This window comes from Benincasa hispida, chromosome 11 (assembly GCF_009727055.1).
Source record: "Benincasa hispida cultivar B227 chromosome 11, ASM972705v1, whole genome shotgun sequence".
In the NCBI taxonomy this organism is placed as follows: Eukaryota; Viridiplantae; Streptophyta; class Magnoliopsida; order Cucurbitales; family Cucurbitaceae; genus Benincasa; species Benincasa hispida.
The window spans coordinates 20540623-20558809 of NC_052359.1; the positions used below are offsets into that span (position 1 = coordinate 20540623).

The following is an 18187-nucleotide window of genomic DNA, read 5'->3' on the forward strand; positions in this document are numbered from 1 at the left end:
TCAAAAGTTTCAGACTTTTGGCACATTAGTTAAACATGCCCATACCTGGAATAATCATCTATAAAACTGATGAAATATTCATACCCTCCTTTTACTCTAACATTTAGAAGCCTACAAAGGTCTGAGTGAATCAGCTCTAGGGGTTCTTTGGCTCTAAGACCTTTTCCAGAAGAAGATCTTTTTTTCATTTTACCCTCAAGACAAGACTCACATGGTGGTAATGAACTGTCTTCCAACTTATTTAGATGACTGTTCTTAACCAATCTCTCAATCCGGTTTAGTTTTATGTGACCCAGTCTTAAGTGCCAAAGATAAGCATTTGAAGAAATCTTCCTCTTCTTTTGAGTCCCAGCAGTTTTAAACATCTCTATGTTCAAAACAGCTTTGACCACAGTTGGTTTTAACATGTACAAATTATTTCCTAATTTTGTAGAGCAAATCTGTTTATTTCCCATTTTGATGAAAACTTCACCATTTTCGAAATAAACTTTATAATTTTGTTCTAGCAAACAGGAGACAGAAATTAGATTCCTTTTCATAAAAGGAATATAATATATATTTTTCAAATAAATGTACTTATCTCCTATAAATAACTTCATATCTCTCATTGCTTTGGCTGAAATAATCTCTTCGGTCCCTACCTTAAAGATTGTTTCACCTTCTGTCAACTGTCTCTAGGAACTTGTTTCCTGTGAGATAGTACATTCATGATTAGCGGCACCTGAATCAATTATCCAGATTTTATCGTTTTCTACTAAACATGCTTCAATAAAAAGTAAATCATATTGATCTTATTGTTCGAATCAACATTCTCATCTATATAATTCATAATTTCAGATGAGTTGGGAGATAGAGGACAATCCTCTGTTAAAACTCTTTTAGTATAATCAACCGCTAGTAATTTGTTTGTTGATTTGATTTTACTGTTATGTACATCGGAAGCGAGTATTGTAGAATTCGACATGCTGATAAAATTCAAGCAAATTCTAATTAGAAAATTGTAACTAAATTCAAAATCAAGTTTTAGCAAAAAGTAATAATGTATCTATAACCATTATTTATTTGCAACGATATTTTAATGAGTCAGAATATGTGCTACCATGGGGCAATCAGAGGGTAAGGCCCCTTGTTTAAGACCTAGATTCAATACTTGAGAGAACAACCTTTCTCCTATCCCTAAATTGGGTAGGCATGAACTCTGTCTTGCACCCTAAGTCCCCAGTTATCTATCCGGTCTTACCCCTGAAATGGGAGTCTTATTGAGTCGGCGCTGTTGAGCCAACCCTCAACTATGCAAATCTAAGGGCAATCCCAAATACACAGGAGTTCATAGTTAGCTCAGGATTAAGATCGAGTTACCTAGGTCATCTAGGTAAAATAGTCAGTCTTAAATAGTAAACAGTGTGATAAAGTAAGAGTGACTTATTTCTTGGTCTTAATCTTCAGAAAACTCATTGCATAGGACGCCCCTACTCCTCATGTCATAACATGTACAAATTAGGATCACATCGTATGTAACACTTTACAACTCTTTGTAACAATTACAGAGTAGGCCGCATCCAATGGTGTTACCTGATGTGTTGTTAATGTGATGAAATAATGGTGTATATTGCGATGGTGGTGTATGCGTTGTGCATGAAAGTTTTCCTAGCAAAATACAAGTATAAATCCTACTAGGTTGTCTGGTAAGCTCAGGGTCGAACATAGGGACTAAGAAGACAAAATGCGACGGTGATTTCAGATTTCTTTGCGGTAACAAATAAAACAATGAGTTGGTTGGTATGTTTGTTCAAGGTATAGATTCTATGTGACAGAATTGAGAAAAGAGTTAATAACAGCGAAAGTTACAATGAGTATGTGGGGGAACGGGTTGAGAAGGGATTTAACTAGTGCTTCTTGAGATTGCGTTCAAGCTATGCGATCATACTACACACACATAACAGCAATTCATCCTCTAATGTAAATGCCATAGCTCCTATTTCTAGGACGCATGCGATGTATGCGATAATGTCGATAGGACTTATTCCTAAGTCACTATTCTTGTCTATGCGATGATGAATGATGCACACATATACAAGGTGACCACATACTATCATATCCTATCTCTAGGGTGCATGCGATGCGTTAATAGCAAACAGAACTTATTCCTAAGTTTCTATCTCTTGATTATGCGGTTCTAATCTGACTCTCTCAAGTCTAGATTTTAATCTGACTTTCCCAAGCCTAGATTCTATCCTTAGACCACCCTCTCGAGCATCTCTAAAGGACGAATGACACATACATAATACAAGATGATCGCATAAAGTGAAGATCTCAGGTTATGTTAACTAAATGCTTCTCAACCCATTCAATAGTTTAGTTACTCATGCGTAATGTAAAGGGAGTAAACAGATATAGAGATGCAAATTCCATTTTATAAATAAAATCATAATACAGAATGACAATGACAATGGCTCCTCCAATGATCTTGTTCATGAACAATCTCGAACACTACCACAAGAGTAGCCTTATTATTCTCTTTATGACTTAGGAAAATTTTGCACAATAATACTTGTGTATTGTGTATTGTCAGTATCTATATCAGTGTCTACCAAAAGGGCCATAGGGAGGTCTTTATATAGAAAAGGGTCAAGCCCTTTTCCTATTTTCCTTTTCCACGATTAATTAATTAAATAATAATACTTATTTAATTAATTAGGAAAATTGCATAACATTTATTTAATTTAATTTTCACATTAACTAAATAACTATTTATACATTAAATCTATTTTAATGTGTGTGTATATATATATATATATAATTATTATAAACATCATATGTATTTAAAGCTTCCATGAAAGCCAGACTAAGCAATAAAGTACCTCAGATTTTTCCCTCCGCTTCGGGTTGTCTCGCACAGGCTTCTACAGCTTGGTCCGCAGCAGTACCTTGACTAACCCCAGGTCCAATAGAAGCAAGCCCGACGGCCAACCCAACAGCAATAACGAAAGCAGCAGAAATCAGTGGATTCATGATAAGTTCCTCGTATATGTGCAATACCTCTCTATTAATTAATTCTTTGTGAATCTAATTCTCTTGAATTAATTAATTAAATCTTATTCAAATATTATTTTCCAATTTAATTTGAATTATAGATCATATCCATAATCAATTATATATTAATCATATTAGTATATGATTTCTCCAAACTAATTTGAACAATTCAAATCATTCCTTTTAAATATACTATTGTGAGCTAACAAGGGTACCTGATGGACCTATAGATCAGAAGCTCCAACGATATAAGGTTAATTGGCTAAACACATTAACTAGGTTAATCAATATTCGTTAACTGTGGGTAGACTGCACTAATGACCCATAGCTGCACCCATCTTACAACAAATATATTTCTGTGTCTATGAATATAGATTAATAATAGCAAGTTAGTCCTTCACGAGTGTTCGTAACTCCAATTGGGTCAAATTACTATTTTATGTTTAGGTTACCTCTGACTCCTTAAGTACTAGTGTTCCTCTAATGAACAGTCTGTTTATCGTCCAACCAATAAACAAAAATCCTTTTCGAACCAATGAGAGGGTAGGGCCTTTTGTTCAAGTCCCAGAAACACCACTTAAGAGAACAGTCATCTACTTACCCTTACAACGTGAAGAAATGAATTTCATCTTGTATTATTATGTTTCCAACTCCCCATTCGATCTTGTCCCCAAAATAATAGGTATACTGAGTCGGCGAACTGGCCACCCTCACCCATACAAATTAAAGTAGAATCTCTTATGAATAGGTGTTCATAATATACTCAGGATTAAGACTAAGTTGCCTAGGTCATCCTATTGAAATAGAAAGCTAACTAGTTAACAGTGTTATATCTAGTGGTTACTATTTTGTGATCCAGTCTTATGCAAATTCATTGCATAGGATACTCCTACTCTTACGTCAACTACACGAACGCGTTCGATCATTGCGTTTGTATCAAATACAAAGTGGGTCATATCCATAGTGTTACCAGGATAAAGTACCCAGTCTTACCCTTATACTGTAGACTCTTTAAGTTGTATCTTGAGCATTGATCCCTGTATGTCTTCACATATAGTTCAAGACTCATAAGACAAACTTGGATGTTAGTTTATTAGATCTGGGGTTATTAAGACAAAAATAGACAAACAACGCAAACAATAACATTTATTGAATTAACATCTATAATTCTTTATTGTTGACGGTCTTATTCTTCTCTTTAATCTGTCTCCTTGGCCTCCACATTGATTTCTTCCACCTCAGGATTGGTTGCCTTGGCCTTATCCATGGTCAAGTCGAGGTCGAGGTTGTGTTTGATTTCCTTTTCTTTGTGAGTGACGATCTTGGTAGGAGTCGTTTCTGTCCACGTTCCTGTTCTCGTTCCTCTTATTCATATTTTGCACGGTATGTAAATTATTGGTAGAACACTTCCTCCTCATAGACGATGTTAACTATTAATGCTAAATTTTGGCCAAGGGTAAACACATCTGACCTTCGTGTGACGTCAACAGAAAAATTGTAATTTGGTAAAGAGGAAACCTGCAAAACAAAGAAAAAGAACTTTGATGCCTAAGTTAGTATGAGAATTATGAAGTAAAGAATAAATAAAAACTTCTAAGTTACCTCCTCTGAAGCTCTTCCGGCCTATTTATAGTTTTTCTCCTCATCCTCTAATCATTTTTCTTCTTGAAAACACTTCCCTACTCTTGGACCTATAGAAACCCCACGGTTTACTAGGGCTCTGCTCGACTATGCTAGGCTCGGCTCGATAATAGCCGAGGTGAGCAGGTGGTATGGGCTCAGCCTACGCCACTCATTCTTCCAACCTTTCCCTTCATCCCTGTATCTTGTGTTAAGATGACCATCTTAGCCTATTGTCCAGTTTTACCCTTAACACAAATCATTTTGTTTTTCTTTGGTTCAAACTCGATCATTTTAAACAAGTATATCCTAGATTTGTGTTGGAAAAAACCTCCCTACTACCACATGAATAAGCAGAAGAATAAAAAAGAAATTAAAAAAAGGAATAAAATTATAAATAAAGAAGATTAATGTAGAAAACTCCAAAGTAGAAAGAAAACCACAGACTAGAAAAATTCTACTATATAAAAAATTCTTACAATCATGCACTGAATAATTCTCTCCTGATCTCAATTATAAGACCACTATCTTAAAGTTTTTATATTCCTCATACCCTTTAATCTCACTCTCAACTAGAGAATATAAAAGAGAATTGAATTAGAGTTAGCACATTTAAGCTTAAAGTATTTCTAACTAGGACAATATGAAACTAAAGAAATATGCTCCTTCCACAATGTTTGTAGCTCATCACTTCCTTAAACTTTTTGAATGTTGGTCAAATGCAACTTCTAATTTTTTGTCAAAACCCAACAATTTGAAAGAGTTTAGAAAAGGTAGGTTTTTGGTTAGATCTTTTAATTTGAAATAAATTTAAATTTAAGTTATAAATATTTTAATCCATGTATATTGCACATATCTTCCAACTAGTTCTTTTTATGTCAAAGATTAGCGGTTTAAATCTTCACCATCCTTCAATAAAGTGAAAATGTAAATAAATGGAATACCAATTGAAAAATAGTAGAGTGGAAGTGAAAATACTCAAAATAGTAATGAGAAAAGGATGGGTAGAAGGGCATTGTCATGAACAAATAAATGATGGGTGTATAGCGAATAGATGGGATTGTTGTATATAAACAAAATTCAGGGACCGCCATTGACAAACCCAAAATACACATACTTTCCATATCCACAAGAGGAAAAGAGAACCAAAAAAATAAAAAAGAGAGAAAGATAGAAAATGGTTTGCTTCTGTTTTCTGATCGACCAAAAAAAGAAGGTACGGCGGACGAAGCCGGTGGCCGGAATGTGTTCCCGATGTGGACGGGGAGCTCGGGTGGCGGAGATGGAAACCTCCACCACATTTTGCCGGATTCCGATCCACTCCACTTCCTGGAAGGCTATCATCTGTTCTACTTGTGGTGCTCTTCTTAAATCCTATAGATAAATTTTCCATATTTTTGGATTTTTTTTTCTTTGTAATAAAATTTTATAACCCTTCACTAGTGTTAATATTTGTTTTATTATTATTATTTTCCGCTTTATCCCTCTCGCTCTCTCTTGTTCTTGCTTAATTTCTCGCTCCCTCTACAAGAGGTTAATGAAGCGTTGCATGCCGTGGTTGTACTGTACGTCTTGAAAAGTAATACTATTGCTTAGCGACGACATGGTTCATCTGCATCACGGGAAGTCGCTACTCGATGACGAAGTGGAAAGCTCTGTTGAAGCTCGAGGGGAGGAGAAACTGGGAGGAAGAAGAAAGAGAGAACAAGAGAAAAATAGGAAAAAAACACTAAAAATAATTTTAAATGGTAAAATAATTTTTTTTTCTTTAGAAAAATAGGCCAAATCTAATGTGTGAAATTTCTTAGGTAATGTTTGTGAAGATGAGTTTAACATCTCATGACCTGTTTATGTGTAAATTGATGTATATATGTGTTATTTTTAACTAATGGTTCTTTTTTTTAAAGAGATCTTCGATTTAATTCTTCTTTTTTCGTTTTTCTATTTTTTCCAGAATTTGTTTGTACTTTTTGAGGTATGCATCATATCAATAAATTCAACCTATGCTTATCATATCATTAATTGAGAAGTTAGAAGTTTAGAGAATGTTAGTTAGAAATTTTATTATAAATTAGATACAGAGAGAAAGGAATAGTCGCATACAATAAATGTGTCAAATAAAAATAAATGGTTGGTTTAAATTGTATTCTGACTATTTTTCTCTCCAAAAAAAAAGAGATTTTTAAAAATAGAGATCTATTTATACAAAATAACAAAATCTTAATCTATTTTAATATATATTGATAGAAGTTGGCTGAACTCTATCAGCAATAGAAATTCATAAAAATCTATGATTAATAGATATTGATATAGAACTCTATCATTGTTTATTAGTGGTAGAAACTGATAAATGCTGATAAAAGTTTATCAATATTTATCAATATTTTTTTGTTATTTTTTTTAAGTAGTTTGACATTTTTCTATCTATGAAATTTTTTTAAAAAAATTGATTTGTTATCGAGTTTTTTCCCTAACTGTGTTTATTTTATGTTATATTATATAAAATAATTCTAAACTTCAAAATAATAATAAATAAATAAAAATTATGCTCCCACACTTTTGAAACTAGGTAAAAAAATATTTTCGTCTAAGTAAATGTTATTATCTACAACTATATATAGGATTAAAATTGACGTTACCATTTTTGTTTGTAAAAAAATTGTTGCTACCATTTTATTTATGTCAAAAGATATCATTAAACCAATTTCAATAATCAATATTCATATATATATATTGTTACCACGTGTGCGTTCGAAATTTTGCGCACGTTAGCTGCTGTGTTAGTTTCTATATTATATTAATAATAAAAAAAACTCTACTTGGATTTTCTTAATTTCAAAGTCTATAGCATATATGAAAGTGCAAAAAATTATTGAGGCCTATTTTGTATTATTTAACCAAAAAGTTACACCTTGGTTAGCTTTCTACCAACTACAATGCTTATTTTTTTTTCTTTTTTGGCAAAGTATTAATTGCAATAAGAGAAGACGACATCATAATATGAGGTGAAGCAAGTGTAGATTTAGTAGAGCTCGAGGCCTTCCTCAATTTTATGTATATATATATATATATATATATATATAATGAACATAGTAGTTAGTCCGATAATAAATCTAATTTTTAGCTCTCTCTAGATCTAGGTTCAAGTCTCACTCATTATATTTATTTTTACTAAATTATATAAAATCTCCCGTCAACAAAATTTCTAGATAGGGTCAAGACATAAATAAGACACTACCACAAAAGTCATAAGACAAGAATAAAGAAAACAATCAAACCTATTTACGCAAAATCCCTAAACACAACACAAATCAAAGAAATAGATTAAGAGCTTACAAATCAAAGAAAGCATCAGATTGAACCACTAAATAAACTACCTGGGGTGGGTGTAAGGTACACAATACACACGAAAGTTACACCTCTCCAAATCTGATAAAGAACATGACACTATACTATTCTTCAGACCTTTCGTCACATCCAATTATATGCACTAAAATGAAAAATTCAATTAAGCTTTGTGTCTCGATTAGAAAACTTAAGGGAGCAATCATCCCAGCAAAAGTCTATTTCTCAAACAGGCAGTCAAAAAATAAATAATCATGAGACTCAGACCCACCATTATAAAGAACATAAATATATTAGATAGGTCAAAATACCATCGACTAATACGATCACACATCTACAATCTATAGTGTATACATCATACAAATTTTGAAGAATGGTTTAAAATTATGTTGTCAAAAAGTATAATAGCTTTGAATATTCCATGCTTGAAAGGCATACCCAATTTAGACTTTCTTCTTTCCTAAGGAAAGTACATGTGGATCGATTAACTATTTCGACAAATAGCCATGAACCATTTGGAAATTAGATGTCGAATAATAAATTTTATGGTTGTTGGGTAAAGACCTAATACTTAATTGTATGTAATAACATCCCATTTAATGCACACATTTTCCCTCTAAACTTCATTTTCATTTTGCTTTCTTTTCATTTGTTTCCTTCTAGGTGGGGATTGTGGGCCTAATCCTCAAGTATGATCGATTGAAGCCTAAATTAAAGTTGAAACAGAACAAATACTCTGATTTTTAATTCATATCAAAGTCTTCACAATTCCTGTAAAAAGAAATGATTCTATATAAATTTCTAGTGTGATTTCTTATTCTTTTACTTTGGTTTTGGTTTCTTTTCTTTCTGTTGAGTACATTAAATTCTATGAAGTACTGATATTTCATGTGAGACAAAGAATCAACATCAGATACTGATACTTTTCAGATATGTATCTGATACGCGAATTGACGTATCTATTTTTACGTGTACTTTTCTTTTAAAGAAAAGAGACAAACAACTCATCTAATCTTTCCCAATCTAAAACTAGGCAATCTATTTAAAAAGCTCACTACTCGAGTCCAAAAAAAAAAAAAAAAAAAAAAAAAAAAATCAAACCCTATACTAGAATCATCTAATCTTCCTCTTCACATTTGAGTCCCCACAAAGTCCACATGGACTCTCCTCCTTATTTTATTAATAGTATGGAAGAATTAGAGAGCTTCCCTTCTCTCCCATCAGTCTCAAAATATGAAATTTGATTACAAAATCCTCAATGTCTCTCCATGATCTCACTCCCTCTTACAAATAACCTCCTCTTTCCATGATCCCTCCTCTTTTCTCTCTCTTTTCTGTTTTGATCCCCCTCTCTAACTAACAATATTCCCTATCCATTATTTACTTTGTTATTTACTCATTTTCCTTCTTTTTCTTTCTTCTTTGGTAAACTTTGGTTATCAAGGACTTATCAATACTTGCCCCCCAAAGAGCCACCTTGTCCTCAAGGTGGAAATCAGGGAATTGATCCTTGATCACATCTGGAAGCTTCCATGTTGCCTTGGTATGGTCTCCGTTCTCCCAACGAATCAATACTTCTGTTTGTTGATCCCTGGAGGATGATGTTCTGATGCCTAATAATTCAGCAAGCTGTGTTATAAAGCTCAATTCTTCGGTCAGATTAGGGGGAATCGGTATTTTTGGTAAATTACAACCAACTGCTTTCTGAAGGACTGATACATGAAATACAGGATGTATACCGGTTCCAGCTGGTAGGGCAAGCTTGTATGCTATCTTCCTAATACGGTTGATCACCTGAAATGGTCCTACAAACCGTGGTACCAGCTTTGGATGTTTATGCTTAGCTATAGATGACTGCCTATAGGGTTTATTTTGAGGTAGACCCAGTCCTCTAGGCCAAACTCCACATCTCTCCTCTTGGCATTCGTCGATTTCGTCATTCATTGTTGGGCCTTTGTAGGGAGTTTTTCAATTTGGCTATCATTAGGTCCCTATCTCGCAGCTGGATGTCAACTTCATTGACTAGGCTTGAATCATTTGTGTACCCGAGTACTGGTGGTGGAGGGCAGCCATACAAAACCTCGAAGGGGGTGGCTTGGGTAGATGTGTGAAATGAAGTAGTATAACAAAATTCAGCCCAAGGTATCCACTTAGCCTAATGTTTAGGATTATGCATAGTAAAACATCTCAGATACGTTTCAATACCTCTGTTTGCCCATCCGTCTAGGGATAGTAGGTTGTACTTCTACACAATTGAGTTCCCATCACACAAAAGAGTTCTTCCCAAAACAAACTAATGAAGATCTTGTCACGGTCAGATATGATGCTTCAAGGATAACCATGTAGTCGCACAATTTCCATAACAAATATTTCAGCCACAAACCGAGCAGAAAATGGGTGTCTTAAGGTGACGAAGTGGGCGTATTTGGACAAATGGTCTACTATGGTATCGAATCCTTCGGACTTGGGAAATCTTTCAATGAAGTCCATGGAGATATCTACCCATACTCTATTTGGAATTGGTAATGCTTGTAGGAGACCTGCTAGTGCAAGGGACAAGTATTTGGCCTACTGACAAATCCCACAATTTGCCATATACTGTTGTACCACCTTCTTCATTCCCTTCCAATAGACTTCCTTAGACAATCTTTGATAAGTTTTCAAACTGCCTTGATGTCCTCCGATGGGGGTGTTATGGAACTCATGTAGCAATAGGGGTATTGTAGGGGAAGTGGCTGGTAGGACAATTCTCCCTTTGTAGTAAAACACTTCACCTTTCAGACTATATCCGGCAGGGGCTAGTTGGGCAGATAGTAAAGCTTGTCGTATCCCATTCAGTTCCTCATCCACACCCACCTGTTCAACGTATATTGTTGTATTCAGCCCTTGTATTACACTTAGCATCCCTAGTTCCAGTGAAGTAGGTAATCGGGAGAGGGCATCTGCTGCAGAATTTTCAGCTCCCTTCTTATACTCAATGCTGAAATCATATCCCATAAGTTTGGCAATCCATCTCTGATCTCCCCGACGATTACCCTTTGCTCTAGAAGGAACTTCAAGCTTTTTTGATCTATTCGGACAATGAAATGTCTCCTTAGAAGGTACGGCCTCCACTTTTGAATGGCAAACACCATAGCCATTATTTCCCTTTTATACACTACCTTAAATCAATAAGTGGGGGGCAGCGCTTAGCTAAAGTATGCCAGTGGCCTTTTGTTTTGCATTAACACAGCTCCCACTCCCACACCTGATGCATCCGTCTTTACTACAAATGGTTCGTTAAAGTTGGGTATTCCCAACACTGGTACAGAAACCATGACTGATTTGAGACTTTGGAACGCTTCCTTTGCTTCCTCACTCCATTGGAAACTTTCCTTCTTCAGTAGTTTAGTCAACGGCAAGGTTATAGTGCCATAGTTTGCCACAAATTTTCTATAGTATCCGGTGAGAACGAGGAAATCCCTCAATTCCTTCATATTACGTGGTGTAGGCCAGCTACTCATAGCTTCCAGCTTAGATGGATTGGCCAATACTCCATTGGCAGAAATAATATGTCCTAAATACTCAATACTCACTACCCCAAACTGACACTTCTTCCAATTGGCTACCAGCTGGTTGTCAATCAACACTTCCAATATAGTTGTTAGATGACGCATGTGTTCCTCCAATGACCTACTATAGATCAACATTTCATCAAAGAAAACCAACACGAACTGACGGATATATGGTTTAAGGATTTCATTCATAAGTTCTTGGAAAGTAGATGGTGCATTCCTCAACCCTAATGGCATCACCAAGAACTCATAGTGGCCTTCATGTGTTCGAAAAGCCGTTTTGCGGATGTCTTTTAGGTGGACTCGATATTGATGATAACCTGATTTTAAATCAATTTTTGAGAAGATTGTGGCACCATATAATTCATCTAATAACTCATCTACAATAGGAATAGGGTACTTATCTGGGATGGTTGCACTATTCAGAGCACGGTAGTCTATGTAGAAACGCCAACTCCCATCATTCTTTTTAACCAACAAAACTCGGCTAGAAAAGGCACTTCGACTTGGCTAAATGATTCTTGCCATGAGCATTCTTTTCACCATCATTTCGATCTCATCTTTCTGAGATTGAGGATACCTATAAGGCCTCACATTGATAGGTCCAACTCCCGGAAGAAGCTCAATGGTGTGATCTTGGTTTCGTTGAGGAGGTAGCTCAGCTGGAGTTTGGAAAACCACTTCTAATTTCTTTAGTACTTGTTGGATTTTCGATGGTATCTCAGTGTTATTCTTCATTTTTTCAGCCTCACTGTCTTCTTCTTCCTCTGCCCTGCCTCGGTTAAGGTCTAGACCATTCAATTCAATCAAAACTCCATGATCTCCTCCCCTAATTGCCTTGGCCATGGATTTCAATGATATTTGTGATTTCACCAAGCCTCGGTCTCCTTGCAATTGGACTGATCATTCTCCTACCTTGAACTCCATTGTTGATAATCTGTAATCAAAGATTATTTGCCCAAGAGTTTCCAGCCATACTACTCCCAGGATAACATCCGCACTACCCAATGATAGAGGAAGGAAATCTTGAATAATGGATAGATCAGAGATGGTAATATATACACCTTTGCACACTTCCGCGGCTTGAACTGCTTCATCCGATCCCAACAGTACATCGTAACCTTCAGAGGGTGATATGGGTAGCTGTAGTTCTGTGACTAATTCGAAGGTAATGAAGTTGTGAGTTGCTCCCCCGTCAATCAATACAACCACCTCCTTTTCCCTAATGATTCCCTCACCTTGATTGTTTTTGGTGAACTTATTCCGACTAATGAGTTTAGAGACAGATTTGCGATCTCCTTAGCATCCTCCGGTGGTGTTCGGTCTGATTTGTATTCAACTATATCCAGTTCTTCCCCTTCCTCTGCTAGGTCTTCCCCACTCTTAAGCAAACATGAACTGTAGCTCTTTTTTCTTACAATAGTGGCCAAAACTGAATTTCTCGTCGCATCTAAAACACAGTCCCTTAACCCATTTCTCCTTCATCTCTGCATCGGAAAGCCTCCAGAATGAGCCACTGGCGATTCCCTTCGTCCCTATTTCTCCTTGCGCAACAATGGTGGTAGACGACCCGGTCGAACTCCCCCGGTTCGGGTTGATGGTAATGGTTCAATTAATCGAGTTACTCGACCCGCGGTTGCTTGATCCACCCACGTTTCCCCCCATCTTTGCGTTCGGATTGTGGATCCCCTCCGACCCGGCCCTCTTGCCTAGACGCCTTTACAACATTTAGTCTTCCTCGATCAATTGGGCCATTTGCATTTTGGCCTTCAATGCTTCGGGCTTCAGCTTCCTTATCTCACTTTGGATCTCTTCTTTAAGCCCACAAACCTCTCCAAAGCCTTATCACCCAACTCTTTCAGCCCAGCCGAGTATCTCTCAAACTTTCTCCAGTAGTCTCTCACCGACGTCTTCTGTTGTAGCTGCATCACTCGGGCATAACGATCCGCTTCACTCGCCGGCTAGAATCTTGTTAAAAACAAATCTTTGAATTACGACCAACTACTCACCGATGACCAATCGTCCTCCTATTTGATACCAGTTGAGTGCTTCCCCCTTCAAACATAGGACCGCCGCATCCAACTTGTCTTTCTCCGATAGCCAATTTACAACAAAATACCTCTCTACCTAGTATAACCATCCATCCGGATTCTCGTTCTCTTCCCCTTTGAAGATAGGTACCTCCAATTTCCTCAGCTGCATATCAAACAACGGGATCTCCTTATTCACGGGTGCGTGTATTCCCTCTTGATTTTTTGTTTTGGATGAAGAACCCTCTGTTACTTTCTTTCCTTTATCTGTTGGAGTTCTCTTCGATGAAGGCGATTGCTTCTCCGAATTGCCCATTGTTTCAATTTTCGACAGCACTAAGTCCATTTGAGCCGACATGCTACCCATCCAATCTTTCACTTCTTTAGCTTGTACTGCCATCCTTTCCTCCATCTCTAGTTGTTTTTCTTCCATTGTAATTAATCGAGCTTCCATCTTCCCACCATGCCCAGGTGAGTGCTCTGATACCAGCTGATAAGAATGGACTCTCCTCCTTATTTTATTAATAGTAGGGAAGAATTAGAGAGCTTCCCTTCTCTCCCATCAGTCTCAAAATACGAGATTTGATTACAAAATCCTCAATGCCTCTCCATGGTCTCACTCCTTCTTACAAATAACCTCCTCTCCTCGTGGTCCTTCCCTTTTTCTCTCTCTTTTCTGTTTTGATCCCCCTCTCTAACTAACAATATTTCCTATACATTATTTATTTTGATATTTATTCATTTTCCTTCTTTTTCTTTCTTCTTTGGTAAACTTTGGTTATCAAGAGCTTATCAAAACCATTTGGATATCTACAACAATTAAATGAAGAAGTTCTTCGTTTATCTTCATACTTCTCCCTCCAATCTTTTAAAGTTGTGAATTAAGAAAAGTTAAAATTTAACACATCAATCACCATTTTAAAAATTAATGGTTTGATCTCTACTAGCATGTGTTGAAGTAACCAAGGCCTTGTTTACACCAAGGAAAAAGTAATAAATGAATGGTAATTTGAAAAGTGGGTCTAAGTGAATTACATCTTTTGTTGTTTTTCTTGTATTTTGTACTTTAGGTGGGGTTCACTACCCAATTTGTAATAAAAAATACAAAATAATTGACAAGTAGAAGGTGATCAATCTATGTATGTTCTAAAATTACATTATCGTTACCGTTAGTGTTACTGTGACTATATGAGAAATATGAATCTATCACATTTACTGTTACAGTTTACCATTTAACTCTAAACAATAACTGTAGCAGTAATGGAAACAGAAATAGTAAATGTGACTTTATAATTCTAAGTAAATGTGATTAAAAACAATCCAATTACATTTTTTATTGTAATCCATTATACTGATTTATCAATAGAATCTCATTAGGATTACATCAACTTTCATTACGAATTGATAATGGTGGTATAAAAGAAACTCATACAGTTGCATTTGTGAAGAACAGTCTTTTTTTCCCCACCTTATTAAGGAACCTGTAAAGACTTAATTAAGAAATATGAATATATCACAAGAATTAATAATAGGACGGTCAATTGACCATTTTCCCCTTATGCTAACGTGTAGATGTTACATTGTTTTTGTACAGAACTATGCAATTATAGTAAATAATAATTGCATAACAAAAAGTAGAGTAAATATACTACCATGAAAAAAAAAGGACAAAACTTCTTACAGGTCCATTAACTTGAATTCGTATTGAATTGGTCCAATAACTTTACCAACGGTTATAATGGTATGAAATTTCAATTTATATCGAATAAGTCTCAAATTATTAAACATTTTTTTTAAAAAAAATTAACTGATTACGAGTGGGATGGAAAGATTATGACTTTATTAGAAAAATAATTAAAAAACATGTCTAATATGTTGAAGAGTTCCAAAAAAATATTGAATACGTTGTTGAAAGTTCAAATGATCTTTTAAACACCTTTAAAATTTATGGACATATTCAACACAAAATTAAAAGAATAAACCTATATAAAAGATTTTCAAACTTCACAAATCTATTAAACAAACCCTAAAAGTTAGAAACTATACTTGTAGTTTTGTATTGAATGATTTGTTTGAAAGAAGCAAGCATTATGAGTATTTCATAGCGTTTAGGCCAAATCCAGGTCAAATCAAAGCAATTACAAGTTTATTCGAGCAATTAGGATCGAAAGAGGTGGAAAAACCAAAATTTCCCTACTCAAAGCATTGCAATCCACCAATATAACTCTCCACGACACTTGAAGACAACAAGTGTTGTGACAATCTCGAGGATAAGAACCAGTGAAGCGTTGCTCGATGTTACTGTGGCACGCTAAGGACAACGTTGCTAGCGTCACAATACTCTCGTGATTTGAATAAATAGATCACTTTTGTTTTGGGTCGGGTGGTGAGTGATTAAAATAACTTCGCGTTAAGTGGTTGAAGTCAACATTCTCTCTAATGTCTTTGTTTGTACATCCCTAATATAAATAACCTTAGTTTCTTTATTTGCAAGATGACGAGAATTTAAATGTGAGAGAGAGTGCTGTAGCAGGTTGAGGTATGAAGCCAAATCCATGGTCAAATAAGGGAAGTTCATCCTTTAGAGATGAGAGAGCACTGTATAAAGCACACAAGTTCTATTTCAAAGGATAATCGAAAGCTTTCTGTTACAAAATTCCAAAGTGATTATTTATAGCCTTACAAAAAAATAAGAGAATTAACTGATTAATTCTAAAAGACTAATTAAATATTAATTAATCTAAATTAACAACTAAAATATTAACCTAAAATATACTAATTTCCTTCTAATTCTCTTCATAGTAGTGAGACTTATCTTTGTATTTTGTGCATTAGACAAGTGCTTATTAGTGCTTGACAAGTGGTACATTTATAAGACTGGTATCGTCAACTTATAATAATCAAGATTCAAGTTGTTGAACTTCAAGAATGGTTGTGGTAAGTTAACGAGATGGACAAATTTGATGGAAATTTAGATTTTGGATTGTGGAAAGTCAAGATCTACAATCTTGGGCCAACAGAAACCCATTAAGACACTCAAGATCCTTCAAAGTTGCCTGTCACTATGACAAAGAAAAAGAAAATATGGAATCTGCAGGCTATGATACATTGGTCTTAGACCTCAATGATAGTTTTTAAAACATGTTAGAGAAGAAGAAACAATCTTATAAGTTTAGAACAAGGTTAATGAGTTGTATGTTTTGAACGATTTACTTAATAAGATGCATCTTAGAGAGAGGTTCTTTACTTTTAAAATGTAAGATGTATTTTAAAGAGAGGTTCTTTACTTTTAAAATGCACTCACTTGACTCTAATAGAGATTTGGATGATTTTAAAAGGATAAATTCAAAACTAAAAAAATCTTTGGGAAAAAGTAAGTGATGAAAATGAGGCATTACTCCTAAACTACTTGAGGCCTATAAAGAAGTCAAGACTATTATAAAGTTTGATAGAGAATCAATCATTGCATAAGCTATAATTTTAGCAATCAAAACTAAAGTGGAAACTACAATTTAGACAAGACAATCAAAATATATAGGGAGTTTTTGTTATAGGTCTTAAATCACCAATTGACCCCAAAAGCTTAAGCTAGTGGGTGAAAGTAAATTTAATTTTATATCACACATCCCTCTCACTTGTGGATTTGAAATATAAAGAAGGCCCAATAAATGGAAATCAATATTAAATGAAGAGGAAATAACATTAGAACTTGAACCCAGGACATCTTAAAGTAACCTGCTCTGACAACATTTTAAATCACCAATTGACTCAAAAGCTTAAGTTTTTTAGTCAATTGATAATGTAAGAAAAGGAAAGTCTAAGCCAAAGGAGAACGAGCACAATTCAAAAAATAAAAGGAAGAGTAAGATAAATGTGCTTATTGCAAAAAGGAATGACATTTGAAGAAAGGTTGTTATGAAAAGCAAAGTTCGAAAAACAATAAATCCAAACAAGTGGAATAAGCTGTACAAAGTTCTTTCTCTTAATCTGATGCCCTAATTATCACAGATTAGTGTAATGATCAAGATACCTCCTCAAAGACTCAAGATTTGGTCTTAAATTTGAGCGAGGCTACTTTAGTTGCTATAGAGAGTGGGATGGTCAAATGATGTCTATGGGTAGTTGATCGATCAAATGTGTATGTATGATAAAAATGTAAATAAGAATACTCTAGTGCAAGATTATACTGTAAAAAATGACAAACTTGAGAGTGTTCCAAATATCATATCCTCAATGGTAACCAATAAAATTGAGTTATTTTGAGTAATCTGCAAAGTATTAATATATATATATATATATATATATATATATTATACCTATATATATTATTATATATATATATATATAATGGAATTAGGGATTTACAGTCAAGTTTCAACCAATAGACTTTATGCCTTGAGTTATGTAACCGCATCATGTCGACAATTACCTAACATAGGTAGAGAACTTCTCTTAAACCTATATCTCTATGGCTACCTGAATCTTAGATCATTTGATGTAATTTCTAAATCTTATGTTGTATCTATTTGGATTCGTGTCCTAATTCTTCTTGAATCTCGTAGTTTCTAAATTGTACACATTGTTATGAATAAAATATGAGTTATT

General features: G+C 34.9%; 1 protein-coding gene across 1 annotated transcript; it reads left to right on the forward strand.

The window, feature by feature from the left end:
* The first annotated feature begins 5726 nt into the window (after positions 1–5726).
* On the forward strand, positions 5727–6559 carry LOC120091475. Its single transcript, XM_039049518.1, has one exon. It carries the CDS (start codon positions 5831–5833, stop codon positions 6035–6037), a length of 207 nt encoding a protein of 68 aa, XP_038905446.1. The 5' UTR covers positions 5727–5830; the 3' UTR covers positions 6038–6559.
* Positions 6560–18187: the final 11628 nt, after the last annotated feature.

Coding starts and splice junctions, on each gene's coding strand:
- LOC120091475 (XM_039049518.1), top strand. CDS start 5,831: ATGGTTTGCTTCTGTTTTCTGATCGACCAAAAAAAGAAGGTACGGCGG.